Raw genomic sequence first — 16,321 nt, 5'->3', positions numbered from 1 at the left:
ATCTCTTGTCTGTTATTTTACAGAAGAACTCACAGGCACCAGAAGTGAAATTGATACTGTTCTTGTCAAAAAACAAACCTAGAGTAATACAGAAGATATTACTTCAGCTGGCACTCGATATTCATCAACAGCTGACTTGTGAAGAGATGATAATATCACTTCATCGATATGCTGCATTTGCTGACTTGCTGGGATGTAATCTAACAGAAAGTTCTCTGAATGCTTTGTCAACTTTTGTTATACGAGAAGTTATCCACCAACTTATTAACATCGTGAGACAAGGATACAAACAAAACCAAGGAGGTTTGTCAATTGCGGCATGTAATTGTCTTTTGCACTTTCTTGATAAATGTCTTCCAGTTAAAGCACTGGTTGTAGAAAAGTTTCTTGGAATGTGCACTAGTGTTCTGGTACCAGTTGTGAAATCTGATGGATATGTAGCTGCAGAAGCTTGCAGATTACTTGAATTTATAATAGTGAAAAATGCTGAGTGTCTCTCATCAGGAATCAGACTTTTAGGTCCCTTTCCAGCTCAACCTAAATTTAACGAGATTCAGAAAGTATATCAGCGGACAGTCTATGGAGGAAAACAATATACATTGGAGGAAGAAATAAAATATTTCTTGGAAGCTGAAATGTACTCTAGCTGCCATGTGGAGAGATTGAAACATCTTTATTTGCAGGTAATAAAGTAGACCTTTCACACATTGTGTTTGTGTAATTATATAATTATTGATATTCTGTATTGTTTTATGTCCCTTGCACTCAGTATAATGAGAGCTTAAGTCCTCAAATACAGTCAATGTTTTTTATCATTTCATCTTTAAGATATAAAGCAATCATACAAAAACCAGCTCAAGTAATATAATTAATCTGAATATGAATAGTTGTGTGTCAGTTTTATTGTAGCTGAAGCATTTGTTTATATATGTTCTGCTTGTGTAATTTCTGTAGTGATGTAGGTAATCAATTGCAGAACAATAACAGCTTTAGCAGAAATCATCTTTTCAACTCCTTTATCAAATCTTTGAAACCTTAAGTCTTGCTGACAAAAATGAACACTAACATCAGTGATGTTAGGGACAGGAAAATTTCATGTAAATAATAAAGCAAAAAAATAATGCAAAACTTGTGATTTTTAGCAACATAATGTAAAATTGGCAGTTTGTACAAAATGGTGCAAAATTTGGCGTTTTTTGCCATGTTGTTGTTGTTGTGGTCTTCAGTCCTGAGACTGGTTTGATGCAGCTCTCCATGCTACTCTATCCTGTGCAAGCTTTTTCATCTCCCAGTACCTACTGCAACCTACATCCTTCTGAATCTGCTTAGTGTATTCATCTCTTGGTCTCCCTCTACGATTTTTACCCTCCACGCTGCCCTCCAATACTAAATTGGTGATCCCTTGATGCCTCAGAACATGTCCTACCAACCGATCCCTTCTTCTGGTCAAGTTGTGCCACAAACTTCTCTTCTCCCCAATCCTATTCAATACTTCCTCATTAGTTATGTGATCTACCCATCTAATCTTCAGCATTCTTCTGTAGCACCACATTTCAAAAGCTTCTATTCTCTTCTTGTCCAAACTATTTATCGTCCATGTTTCACTTCCATACATGGCTACACTCCATACGAATACTTTCAGAAATGACTTCCTGACACTTAAATCAATACTGGATGTTAACAAATTTCTCTTCTTCAGAAACGCTTTCCTTGCCATTGCCAACCTACATTTTATATCCTCTCTACTTCGACCATCATCAGTTATTTTGCTCCCCAAATAGCAAAACTCCTTTACTACTTTAAGTGCCCCATTTCCTAATCTAATTCCCTCAGCATCACCCGACTTAATCAGGCTACATTCCATTATCCTTGTTTTGCTTTTGTTGATGTTCATCTTATATCCTCCTTTCAAGACACTGTCCATTCCATTCAACTGCTCTTCCAAGTCCTTTGCTGTCTCTGACAGAATTACAATGTCATCGGCGAACCTCAAAGTTTTTATTTCTTCTCCATGAATTTTAATGCCTACTCCGAATTTTTCTTTTGTTTCCTTTACAGCTTGCTCAATATACAGATTGAACAACATCGGGGAGAGGCTACAACCCTGTCTTACTCCCTTCCCAACCACTGCTTCCCTTTTATGTCCCTCGACTCTTATAACTGCCATCTGGTTTCTGTACAAATTGTAAATAGCCTTTCGCTCCCTGTATTTTACCCCTGCCACCTTTAGAATTTGAAAGAGAGAATATATTCAATGAATAAGCCTACAGTTCATAATCCTACTTACTTTTATAAATATAAATTCTTTTCAGAATCGAGTGCCTAGTATGGTTGCAACTCGCAGTAATTTTCAATAACATGAAATATGGCGGTGTGCCAGACAATAAACTAAAATACGTGCTTCTCGCACCACTTGAACCAGAGCTCTCTCTTCTTAATCAAACATACGAGTAACGTAAATGTACTTTTGTTTTATCAGCGACACAGCGCTGCAGTTGTGTGCCATAGGCTTTATTTATTTGTCACTGGTTTTAAAATAAAATGCAGTTGAGCATGAATCGCTCGTGGCAACAATGGCTGTTTGTTAATTTAAAAATGTAAACTGAATATGGGATTATTGTTAATGGCTGCTGTCCATGTTACAACATATCGTACAGAAGTCGGCCATATTGTACACTCGTGTATTGGTATTGTTGCAGAAGTTATTGTTTAAGGAAAAGTACTGAGAATGGAATTTATCACTGAAACTGTTATGCGGAAAAGAAACACTACAGAATTTTACTGAAAAGCTAATACACTGAATTATACGTCTGGTCAAGCCTGCTAATGCAAAGATGCTGCGTCTTACCTTATTTTGCTGGAAGCTTCATTGCGTCTTCCCGCAAAATTTTATAATTGGCAAATATCTTCAGATCTTTGTTATTTCTCATACATTCACATCCAGAACCAGAAAGTTGATTTTTCACATGAAACAAAGAGAACAATGTAACAAATGACAAAATAACAAGTCCGACACGCAGTCGCATTTTTGCCATTCCCATATAATAATGTAAAGCTGAAGACAGCAGATTCCTGAAATTAATAACTGATAGTTAATTAATGCAGAAATTGGACTCTGAGAATTGCATATAATCTTTAAATACGCCGAAAGTTGATTATCTGCACGAAAAACTATGACTCTAAATGGCATGTAAAATCGACCACATTTTAGTAAAAATTTTAGATGTTGCTAAAATATTTTCCCTCACTTTTGCACAACATGATGTACAAAAAATGGTGTGTTTTTGAGAGAACTTTCATATGGCGCATCAGTTAAACGAGATATCTTCATAATACACAAGTATAAATGTGAAAAACATGAGATAGGGCACTTTAGTTTTGCAGATTATGACATCTAGTACCTTTGAACCAAACCGAGACCCATTCCTTTGCAATGGATAATGCTATCAACGCAACACCCTCCACATATTCAGAAAAAAAAACTGAACACCTTGAATGACTAGAGACAGGACACATACATTAGTACGTTCTGCAGAAATGATTAGCATTTCAGTCACCTCGATTCAGCATGTGTCCTGTTGTCTAATAGGCAGTGCAGTTTAACTGATCCACAACATTAAAGACCTCTTTGAATCCCATCATTCAGATACTACACAGCGTGACCCCCCCCCCCCCCCCCCCCCCAAAAAAAAAAAAAAAAAAAAATTTAAGCACATAGAAGGAGAGGAGGAAATGAAATTAAACTTCACTGGTTGAAATGGTTTGTTATGTTATTTAAGTGTTTATAAAAAAAGAGTCAAATTTCGAAAGAACTTGGCAGTATGAGTCCATTTATCAATATGACTTTGAAATCCATGTGGTCAGAATGCATGCATTGGTTTGGATGGGTGTCATAAAGCCATTGTGTGCTCTTCTGAGGCAAATGGTCCACAACTGTTGTAACTGATCCTTGATATCTTCAGTACTGGCACAAGAAGGAGTTGTCATTCAAGCTAGTTCCACACATGTTCTATCAGGGACAGATATGGGGATCTAGCTGGTCAGCACGCAGATCGTTCAAAGACACAAATGCATTGTCTTGTTGAAAATTGGTGCCACAAAACTGTTGCATGAGAAGTAACACATGAGGACGCAAGATGTCCATGGCATTCTGTTGGGCCATCAGAGTTCCATCAGTCACTACCAGCTGTGAAGTCACTTGAAAATGTTGGAAGATGGTACCTATCCCAAGGTCACCAATGATAAATCACATGGGGGTGCAGCGACGTGAATCATTCCTGAATACAGTGTGACATCATTCATATGTAGACCATGCTTCCAGTCGCAACATCACTCTATATGCAGCTGTTTGTATTTTGATGTTTATGATACCTACATACGGTATGGTAATTCACTAATATGGCTGTTCTAAGTCTCTAAACAGTGGTGCAGGATGCCGCAGACAGTTGCAGGGAGCTTGTTACTTGTTCTTATATGATAGGCACCAACATCAAGGGTTACAATGTGTTCGGTGCATGATATGGCGACCCTCCCTTGTTGTGATCAGATGAGGTTGACTGGAACCTTGGTGACAAGTGTGCTTGACTACATGTAACCCTACATTACAACTTTGGGTCACTGCCACATCCAATTGCCCCACATGTCATTATGAAGAACGATTTGACCAACCGGCCAGATCGGGATCCACAATAAATTCTCTTTCAAACTAATTCAGGTGCTGGTAACACTGTCTCATACAAGCCTACAGCTTCTCCACATCCTACACAGTGATCATTCAACATCTGACGCTGTTCATGTCCCTTATATACCCTACCTGGCCTGGCAGCAAAAGTAAACATGAGCAACAATATGGCATTCTGATGGTCATTCTAAATGTCACAGAGTATTCAAAATCTAATCGCTTACACACCTGCCAGAGGTGCACCACTTTATATTGATATCTTACATGGCTTCTAGGTGCTTCACTCTTTTTGCCTGTCAGTGTATTTGTTGCGCAAAAATGTTGGGAAATCTTAGTCTGTAGATAAAACTAAGCCTGTATTCAGAGTTAAAAATGAAAATTATTTCATTGTTGTAGGAGAATGAATTTTTAGTGATTAGACTAATAAACTTTTGAGAAACATGAAGGGATGAATACTTTAGGCAAAGGTAAAGGAAACACTGAAATGCACTGAGTTGACCTTCAAATTATGCTCTCATCTCATATGGTCACAGACCAGCCTATTAAGGCTGTGTTCACAGCTCTAGGTTCTTGAATCAACCATGGGTTGATAATGAATTCCTTTAATGCTGATACGGCAAAGAGACTGTTGTGTGTACCTATAATGACAAGTGGGCTATGTAAAATATTCTGCAGGGACACAAATCTCTCCACAAAATTTACTGGAAAAGCAACTTTCCATGCTAGCAAGGTGTTTGAGACATCTCATGTTGTGCTGAAGGAAGTTTGTCTTGTGCATTCAAATTTAGACTCTGGGTGGCTGTTTTCATATTGTAGTGAAGTATTGATGGACCTCTAGCATAAAGTTTCAGAAGAGAAGTTTGATATTATGTGACAGTACTTTCTTTTGAATGACTTTTAACAGTTTATGCTTGCAGAGTTTTTTTCTGTAATTTGCTACATTTATTGGGTTTGATATAAAGCATTTCCTTTCAAAGTGTAAATAAATGTAATCTGTGATGTCAGGAATAAATATAATGTAATTGATAGACATCATTTCATCTCTGAATGTTATTAATTACAAAAGTACCTTATATGCTTGTAGAATTGTTTCCAAAAGAAACAATATCATTTTTTTATTTTAATTTTTTTTATTTCTCCTCTTCCCTCCCAATTCCCCCCACCCACACCCTTCCCACTCGCTGCATAATATTTCAGTGATAGACCTACCCATCCTCTCTGTTCTTCAAAAGCAGAGCAGTGATTGTGAACTGCAGCACCTTAAGATTATGAGTAGAATGGTTGTCAAAAGATTGTGTGGCCTGACTCACCCGGAGAGCTGGATATTGATCGTTCCACAATCGCACCAGAAAAGACATACAGTTATATCATAATTTATTTCTTATCACTAGATCTAATGTGATTGATTATTATATATAAGCTTTATTCTTTACAGTTAGGACTAATAGGATTCAAAATTAGATGTTGCTTGTCGGCAGTTCTTTAAAATCAAAAACATCTAGTGGGTATGATGAAATATCAACAAAGTTAATTAAAGAATGTGATTCTGAGCTAAGTAACATATTAAGCTATCTGTGTAACCAGTCGTTTATCAGTGGAATATTTCCCGAATGGCTGAAATATGCTGAAGTTAAGCCACTGTTTAAGAAGGGAGATAAAGAAATAGCATCAAATTTCCGTCCAATTTCACTGTTGCCAGCATTCTCAAAAATTTTCGAAAAAGTAATGTACAGTCGTCTTTATAACCATCTTATCTCAAATAACATACTGTCAAAGTCACAGTTTGGATTTCTAAAAGGTTCTGATATTGAGAAGGCTATCTACACTTACAGTGAAAATGTACTTAATTCATTAGACAAAAAATTGCAGGCAACTGGTATATTTTGTGATCTGTCAAAGGCATTTGACTGTGTAAATCACAATATCCTTTTAAGTAAACTAGAATATTATAGTGTAACAGGAAATGCTGCAAAATGGTTCAAATCTTATATCTCTGGCAGGAAACAAAGGGTGTTATTAGGAAAGAGCTTGATACATGTCTATCAGGCATCATCCAACTGGGAACTAATTACATGTGGGGTCCCACAAGGTTCCATTTTGGGGCCCTTACTTTTTCTTGTGTATATCAATGACCTTTCATCAGTAACATTACCAGATGCCAAGTTTGTTTTGTTTGCTGATGATACAAACATTGCAATAAATAGCAAATCAAGTGTAGTCTTAGAAAGATCAGCCAATAAAATATTTGTAGACATTAATCACTGGTTCCTAGCCAATTCTTTGTCACTAAACTTTGAAAAAACACACTACATGCAGTTCAGAACTTGTAAGGGGTGTCCCAAGAGTATATGTCTAACATATGATGACAAGAAGATAGAAGAAGTGGACGGTGTTAAATTCTTGGGATTACAGCTTGATAATAAATTCAACTGGGAGGAGCACACCACAGAACTGCTGAAGCGTCTTAACAAATCTCTGTTTGCAATGCGAATTTTGTCAGACATAGGGGATATAAAAATGAAAAAGCTGGCATACTATGCTTACTTTCATTCCATAATGTCATATGGGATTATTTTCTGGGGTAATTCATCAAGCCAAGCTAAAGTTTTCCGGGCACAAAAACGTGCAGTAAGAATTATATGTGGTGTGAACTCAAGAACATCCTGCAGAAGCCTGTTTAGGGAACTAGGGATACTAACTACAGCTTCCCAATATATTTATTCCTTAATGAAATTTGTCATTAAAAATATATCACTTTTTCAAACCAACAGCTCGATTCATGGAATCAATACTAGAAATAAGAATAATCTTCACAAGGATTTAAAGTCACTTAGTCTTGTACAAAAAGGTGTGCATTATTCAGGAACACACATTTTCAATAACTTGCCAGCAGCCATAAAAAGCTTAACAACCAATGAAATTCAGTTTAAGAGAAGCCTAAAGGATTTATTGGTGGCCAACTCCTTCTACTCCATTGATGAATTTCTGAGGAAAACCAACTGATTTGTATATAAGTACAACATAACTTCTGCACAATTTCAGTGCAGTAATGTGTTCACTGAAAATTTGTGTGTGTGTGTGTGTGTGTGTGTGTGTAAGTATAATCTAACTTCTGCACCATTTCAGTGCAGTAATGTGTTCATTGTAAATAAGTATTACAGTAGTTGTATTACATGTTTCTTACCTTATAAATAAATATAAAACTTTTTTATTTTAAATTCAGTGCAATAGTATTTGTAAAATGACTCTTAGTGTTCATTAAAAAATGACGATCATTCCACTTGGGACCTGTGGAATGGTACATTAGCTTATTTGTTTTAGTTTAAATATTTGTCATGTATTGTTGTTTTTCTGACATGTTCCACATCCTGGAGGACCTCCTCACTACGGATCAATTGGAATGAAAGTAAATCTAATCTAATCTAAAAAAAAAGTTCCAATTTTTAGAATATCATATACACTAATAGAATCATTCAAAATGGTATCACATGAAGCAGAAATTTACAGTGAAATTTAATTCTTCTGTTGAAATAACTGAAGTTACCTTTCTCTTTTTTTATGCAGCTTTCGACAAGAAAGACAGAACTGAGGGATTTATACTTGTCGCTTAAAAATTTAAGAGGATTTTCAGAAGATTGTGAGGAAAGCATTTTACATCGGTTGCTGTGTGTGCTTGTTGGACTTACATCTGCAGAAGACAAAGAGGTAATATGAGAAACATATCTTGTCTGTTGGAAAGCAGATCTGAGCATTGGAGTTGAAATCAAGTGATGATCGTTTGCTTTTCAGTGCTTCCTCTTCCTCTCCAGATTTCTGAAACAAACAGCCATGTAATATCCATCAAAGTCAGAACACTTTTCAACATTTTCAGTACTGATATTCCCCTTTAATTATAATAGTACAGTTGTTTCTTATCTGACTTCTACTAAATAAAACAAGTTTTCTGTTCCCGAATGTCATTTAACTTTCATTACATGCATGTGAGTATGAACATCTGGTTTTAGCAGTAGCTAACCTCATGCTAAGTAAAAGATTTTTTTAATTGTTAAGATTTTCATCTTGCTCAGCCATGAGTTTACGTGGTAGTAGAATACTCTTGAGGTCCTCCTTGGCGCTCCGTATGGTGTCATTTGCCCTATGCCACTCCTGCTGGGATGTAGGAATTTCTGCTGTCAAGATCCATCCACCACACACTGCCCAAGGAATGCCACAAACAGATAACAAAAATACAGTACAAAGACTTGCTCATATATTATATAGGAATAATAACAGCTTTCTGACCCCTTTTGTCATGTTTAATTATTATTAATTATATATAAAAACAAAGATGAGGTGACTTACCGAACAAAAGCGCTGGCAGGTCGATAGATACACAAACAAACACAAACATACACACAAAATTCAAGCTTTCGCAACAAACTGTTGCCTCATCAGGAAAGAGGGAAGGAGAGGGGAAGACGAAAGGAAGTGGGTTTTAAGGGAGAGGGTAAGGAGTCATGCCAATCCCGGGAGTGGAAAGACCTACCTTAGGGGGAAAAAAGGACAGGTATACACTAGCACACACGCACATATCCATCCACACATACAGACACAAGCAGACATATTTAAATATGGGGGGGGAGGTTAACAATAAGGTGCTGAAGTCCAGTCCAGTCAAATAAAATAGTGAGAAAATCATGTGGATGATAAGTGTCATCTGCACAAGCAATGGAGGGTTAAGCCCAGCTCTGAGTCTTATGTGATTTCTTCTTCTTCTTCTTCTTCTTCTTCTTCTTCTTCTCTTGTAGTATCAGTATGAGTACCAGTAAGCAGATGTGTAGTGATGATAACAACTGAGTGAAAATGGTCCATTCATTCGGTTGTTGGAAAACAGCGACTCATTCAGTTGTAATTTTACATATTAATTCAATTATTCATTCATTCTTTTGAGTGAAACTAGTTTGTGGGAGTAATCAAATGAAAACATTAGACACCATTGTAGCTTTGCATATTGTATGAATTGTTCGTTCTTTTGTTTTAAGTGAAAAATATGTTGTATTAGAAAGTTTCTTTTATTTGAATAATTACTTTCTAATTTTTAGTCTCAATTGTGTGAAATTTTTCAGTTGATTTCAGAGATTTTGATGAGATTACAGTGGAGACATGTTGTGAATTTCAGATTTATTTCGGTTTCTCTTCAACCGGGTCAACCAATACAGTGTTCCCTCCTATGTATATCTTGTGAAAAGACCATGAATGTAAAAATATGAGAGATGTGAGCTCACTTGGAAACTTCAGCAATCATTCTTAACTGCAGAACATTCGCAACTGAAACAGGAAAACAGAGAAATAGCAGTATTATACCAGAAAAGAAAGCATGTTAATATTGCATTTTCATCCAGTTCCGAGCTAAGTTGAAAGTTTCAAGTCTTAACTTATCAAGAAGTTTGTTTGAAATCAGCTGCAAAATTTGTACCAGACAGACGGACAGAAAGACCGACCGACCAATCGAAAACGAGGTGTCCTCCCCCACACACCAGTCTCAAAAGCCAGTTCATATTGCATGTCATCCAGTTCTGAGCTGAATTGAAAGTGCAAGTCTCCAGCTTACTGCAAAATTGGTTTAAAATCAATTGCAAAATTTTTATCGAACAAACAGAGAAGAAACCGACCAAATAAAAACATTTTAAAAAGTGATTGTTCATTTATACATTCATAAATTTACAGTGCAGCATTAGATATTAAACTTTTAAAACCAACCAAAAATTGATATTAGGTACCACAAGTACAAAAATTCTTATTTAACTAAGTAAGTAAATATATTTTGAAAATGCTTTGCTTTTAAAAGTATACTTTTTATTCGCATCTTCTTTAAATAAGACACTTTATTTGTCCCTAAAAAAAATTGTCAAAACCAAAAAGGCTGACAATGTATGTAAGTAAAATCACTCAAACCCATTGAGAGAGTGAAAACATTCAGGTAATGGCTGCAACCAACAGAGACTGGTTTCAGTCAGTTGTCTCGCACTGAATAAAACCACTCAGACATGGTGATTGAGTGAAAACATTTAAATCACATTCACAACCGAAGGAGACTTGTTTCAGTCAGTTCTTAAAAACAGTCAATTGTCCCATCACTACAGCTGTGTCGATCTGCAAAATAGTCCTACATAATTGAAGGAGAAAACTTGGAAAAGATGTGGTCTTAATAGTCTGGAAATAACTATACTTTCATTCTAATTTTCACACGTATGCCACAATAAAATGTGAAATCGTTAATGTTTTAGTGAATATTAGTGGTTTTAAAATTCACATTTGATCTGTATAGCACTTTACTTTTATTATATGGTCTGAAATATTATTTTGAATTACCCGCATTTGACTGTCATTTTAACTAATTTCTCATTCTTCATAAATTTTTTGGATATTTTCTTTCTCATTATGATCACATTTGTTCAATAAGAAAGATAAATGTTTGCTTCCCTAGGTGCAGCTTGGGGCATCACGCTGCCTTGGTGAAATTGGCCCTTCAGATTTGGCAACACTTGTTCTGCAACCAGAAAAGGAAACTGATGAAAATATTGTACTGACTGAGGACATCGTTGTGTTGCTTATTGGCAGTGTATTAAAGAAACTTTCTGTTGCTTTGGTGGATGAAAATATCAATGTCGTCAAGGAAACCAGCTCAGCCTTGTATACAATGTTAGCATCAAAGGAAGCACGCATATTCTTGGGTAAGTGATGTAGGATTCCTGTGTTCCAAATTCACTGACTTGGCTGAAAGTGTAGCGAACAAAACTCCACTTTTTGGGGTAGGTAAACAACAGCTTTCCCTAAAAGGTTGTCTTTTCCTGTGTTCACTAGCAGTTTTTTGTTGTTAAAGGAAAATGACAATTCAGTAAATATCTGTACATTACAAGAGACTCACTAAAACTGTTCTGTAATGTACCATTACATACCGTCCACAGTCCTTGTGAAACTAAAGAATGACAAATGTGGTGTCATTTTGTAGTTCTTGTCAATTTTTATGGTAGTGCATAGACACCCTATTGCCGAAACATGTTATAAATCAATATAAACATTAATATTCACACTCACCTGATATCGTATTCAGAAGTGTTGCTTGCTGGCCGCTTGGGACACTGCTATCACGGTGGGTAACGAAAACAAGATGGAGTGTCGTGAATGTTATGTTAGATTGTGGTTCTGTCTAGCCCTTGTTTCATGATGATGTAGGGATTAGCGTAAATAGGGCTCACTGGCCTTTGAAATGAAATCTGAGACTAGAAATTGATCTGGATTAAAAATCTTTGTTTATGAAAAACTAGGTTTGTTTACTTGCTTGTAAAACAGATGGTTACAGGAGATGAGTAGATCGAGAGCACTTTACCATTAGCATTAACATTTCTGAGCATGAGTATTTTGTGAAAAGTAGGTTACTCATTGCTACTGTAAACAGGAGTGACAGAAAGTACAGCAAAACATAGAAATCATAAGAAGATATGCAAAACATGGTGCCTCTGGCGGCTGGGGTGGAAACTGCTTTACAGCTGCATTTCACTTGTCGCAGCACACGCGACACTACACCATTGGATTCACATAACATCACTGGTTAACACAAATCTTGAGTGGGACAGCAACCCACACAGCAGATTCTACAGTGTTGTACAGTAATTATCAATTTTATTTTTGATGTGCAGAACTGACTGGTAAATGTACTCATATGGCACAGTTAAAGCTCACATTGTTTTGATCAGATCTTGACAATGTGCATGACTACTGTGTTTAGTTATTTTTCTTATGGCCTGTTCCTGTAGTTTGAAAACAGTATTCATATTTTGTGCATTTGTTCCCCAGAGTAGAATTCCATAGGTGAGAATTGAATATAGATGTGAATAGTACGTAAGGAAAAAGGCATTGGCTGTTAAACACTGTTGGCAGGATTCTGAGGGCGTCACATGCTGATAACATCCTATTTTGCAAGTTTCTCTGTGTGCTCACACCACTTCATATGAGAATCAATATTCATTTCTATAAATTTTGTGTTTGTTACAGTCTACAGAGACAACATATACATTTAATTTAACATATTGTTTCCCCTTATCAAACTGAAATTAACATCATTTGTTTTCTCTATGTTCAGTGTCACTGTATTGCATTTGACCAGTTGTAAACTCTCCCTGAGGATTTCATGTGAGTTCTCTGGAAGGAATTCTCTAGTTTTCTCAGTCACTATCCCGTGAACCATGGACCTTGCCATCGGTGGGGTGGCTTGGTGCCTCTGTGATAAAGATAGCCCTACTGTAAATGCAACCACAAAGTAGAAGTTTGTGTCAAGATATCAGACAAATGTGTGGTTTCTGAAGGGCAGTAGCGTTTTCAGTAGTTGTGAGGGCAACTGATTTGGTGTAACATTAACCAAAATGGTCTTGCTGTGCTGGTACTGCAAACAGCTGAAAGCAAGGGGAAACTACAACCGTAATTTTTTCCCGAGGGCATGCAGCTCTACTATATGGTTAAATGATGGTGGCATTCCCTTGGGTAAAATATTCCAGGGGTAAAATAGTCCCACATTAACATTTCTGGGCACGTACTTCTTGGGAAGATGTCATCATCAGGAGAAACAAAATTGGTGCTATGTGGATAGCAGTAAGGAATGTTAACTTTCTTAATTGGGCAACTAGGTTAGCAAATTTAGAAAGGAAAATGGATGGGTTGGAGTTAAAGATAGTGGGCATTGGTGAAGTTTGGTGGCAGGACTAACAGGGATTCTAGTCAGGTGAATACAGGATTTATAAATCCAAAATCTAATCGGAGTAATGCAGGAATACACTTAATAATGAATAAGGACATATGAATATGGGTAAGCTACTTCGACAGCATAGTGAACACATTATTGTGACCAAGACACTCTCTCAGCCAACACCCACCATAATGGTCAAGTTTACACACCAATTAGCACCACAGGTGATGAAGAGATTGAAGGCGTCTATGATGAAGTAAAAGAATTTTTTTAGATGGTTAAAGGAAACAAAAATTTAATTGTGATGGGGTAATGAAATTCAATGTAGGAAAAGGAAAAGAAAGGAAAAAATAGGGTAATAATAACTGGGGGAAAAGAATAAAAGCGGAAACTGCGTGGTAGAATTTTGCACAGAGCCTAATTGGTCCATCGCTGACACTTGGTTTAAGAATCATGGAAGCAGGTTGTATGCCTGGGAGAGACCTCGAGACACTGGAAGGTTTGAGATTGATTATATAATGACAAGACAGAGATTTTTGGAACCAGATTTTAAATTGTAAGACTTTTCATGGGTATATGTGGCTTCTGACCACAATTTATTGGTTATAAACTATAGATTAAAACTGAAGAAATTGCAAAAAGGTAGGGAATTAAGAAGATGGGACCTGGATAAGTTGAGAGAATGAGAGATTGAGTTTCAGGAGAGCAATGCTCGACAAGAACAGGGGAAATGAATACAGAAGATGACGAATGGGTAACTTTGAGTAATGGAAATGATCGTATGGACTTGTTGGCCGGGAGGCCCCGTTTGGGAGAGTTCAGATGCCGTATTGCAAGTCCTTTTTAAGTGACGCCACATCGGCGATTTGCAAGTCAATGATGATGAAGAACACACAACACCCAGTCCCCTGCCAGGAATCGAACTCTGGCCACATGTGTGGTAGGCGGTAACGCTACCGCTATGCTACGGAGGTGGATGGTAACTTTGAGAGATGAAATAGTGAAGGCAGCAGAGGATCAAATAGGTAAAAAGACAAGGCCTAGTAAATATCCTTAGATATCACAGGAGATATTGAATTTGACTGATAAAAGAAGAAAATACTGGGTGTTTTGGAAATAGGTACTGAATTCTTGTGGAATGACAGTTTGGATATAGACAGAAATTTTAAGTATATGAACGTGGGTCACATATTGACAATGGTAGGTGACCTCAAAGAAGTGATCAGTCTGCCTGGTGGTGCGATGACCAGCGGTACGTATCCATAAGTTTTGATGTCTACTATCAATTGTTTTCATTGATACCCACACCCTAATGAGGAAACTCTGTACTAATTCCTTTCATCTTCATTCAGTGCTGTGTACCTGAAGTGAGCAGTCATTTGTGTACTTCGTTTCCACCTCAATGTAGTTCATAATCAAGTTTTGTACCAAAGGTAAGACAATGTGTTATGGTGCAGTAGTATGCACTTGTAATAGATTGTTTACTCCTTTTATCATGCATGGGACATGGGACATTTTGTGAGTAATGAACTTGCAGACATGCACTTGGCCTTTGATGCTGCAGGAGCACGGCATTTGTACACAGAATATTATCCAAACAGGGAAATACTAATTTGGAGAACATTTGCCACTGTGGATCATCATCTCCATGAAAGGGGCATATTATAGGGAGATTTCCATGCTTGAGGTCAACTACAGAATGTAAGCAATCCTGGTTTTGAGGAACCAGTACTACAGATGTTTGACAACAGTCTTTCAGGTAGTATATGCTCTGTTGCCCATGCTCTGAATGCGAATGCTAGTTCCAGCTGTGTTTGGAGAAATCTGCATGGTGGTCATTGTCATCCAAACAAGTTGTATAAGGTACAGGAACCTCTACCCACTGACTTTCCAACTCAGAACGAATTTGCCATATGGTTTTTACAGCAAAGAAAGCTAACTCCCGACTTCGCAGACTTTGTTCTGTAGACTGATGAATTGACTTTCATCCACAAAAAAATGTTCAACAGTTGCAACTTCTATGTATGGTTTCATGAAAATCCTGGGTATGGCTGTCCACATTTTTCAGGAATGATTATCAATTAATGTTTAGGTTGGAAATATTCACAACCAGGTAGTGAGACCTTACATTCTTCCACACTGTCTAACTGGTTGTTTTTACTGTGTGTTTCTTGAACATGTACTTCCCAGTCTTCTCAAAGATGTTCTGCTTCAAACCAGAAGACGAATGTTCTTCTGCCATGATGGGACACCTCCCGATTACAGATATAAAGTGAGAATATTTTTGGACAGACAATACCCGGGGTACTGAATTGGATGAAATGGAATTGTCACAGGCCTGCAAAGTCCCCAGATCTCTCACCACTTGGGGGGCAAACATCCTTCCTTGTTTTCTCTGCTATTTGCCAGAATTTTGATGCTGCTGGTAGTTAGTCTGTCTTCCATTTGACAGAGCAGGAATAACATTGCATCAATGTACAGGTCGCCTCCCCCCCCCCCCTCCCCCCCCCCCCCCCCCAACTTCGCCAGATTGAGACCTTTTCTATGATGTCAGTTCTCCCATGACACAGTCTTTCAGGTTCTTCCACTTCTTTTGAATTTCTGTACATGTCATGAGTGAAATTAACACTTTGTGTACTTTACGTATGAAGGTTGTGAGCCTATAGAAATAAGAGCTGATATCTGTGGTATGCAGATAAGGGATTATTTTTCAGATTACTTTGTGACTTCACTGGGATCAGTATCTTGGCAATATGACAAAAGTTCAGTTTTGTTAATGGCAGTGTCTACATGAATGAATAAAATTAGTGAACTATGAAATACCTTTGTTGTTATTTTCTGATACAGTCAATTCAGCCCAGTTCTGAATATTGCTGGGCACACTTCTCCCCATTCTTTTTCATTTAGATTGTGATCAT

At 37.2% G+C, this 16,321-nt stretch overlaps 1 protein-coding gene across 1 annotated transcript in view; it reads left to right on the top strand.

Annotated features, from left to right (window-relative positions):
• The window catches only part of LOC126456248 (serine-protein kinase ATM-like), a 445,804-nt gene that overhangs the window by 237,631 nt on the left and 191,852 nt on the right, over positions 1–16,321 (top strand). Inside the window, exons 27-29 of the mRNA XM_050091998.1 lie at positions 24–683; positions 8,246–8,386; positions 11,148–11,394. Coding sequence (XP_049947955.1) covers positions 24–683; positions 8,246–8,386; positions 11,148–11,394 — 1,048 coding nt within the window. The remainder of the gene's footprint in view (positions 1–23; positions 684–8,245; positions 8,387–11,147; positions 11,395–16,321) is intronic.

This window comes from Schistocerca serialis, chromosome 2 (assembly GCF_023864345.2).
Source record: "Schistocerca serialis cubense isolate TAMUIC-IGC-003099 chromosome 2, iqSchSeri2.2, whole genome shotgun sequence".
Lineage (NCBI taxonomy): Eukaryota > Metazoa > Arthropoda > Insecta > Orthoptera > Acrididae > Schistocerca > Schistocerca serialis.
The sequence above is the reverse complement of the archived record's forward strand: the minus strand, read 5'-3'. Positions and strand labels throughout refer to the sequence as shown.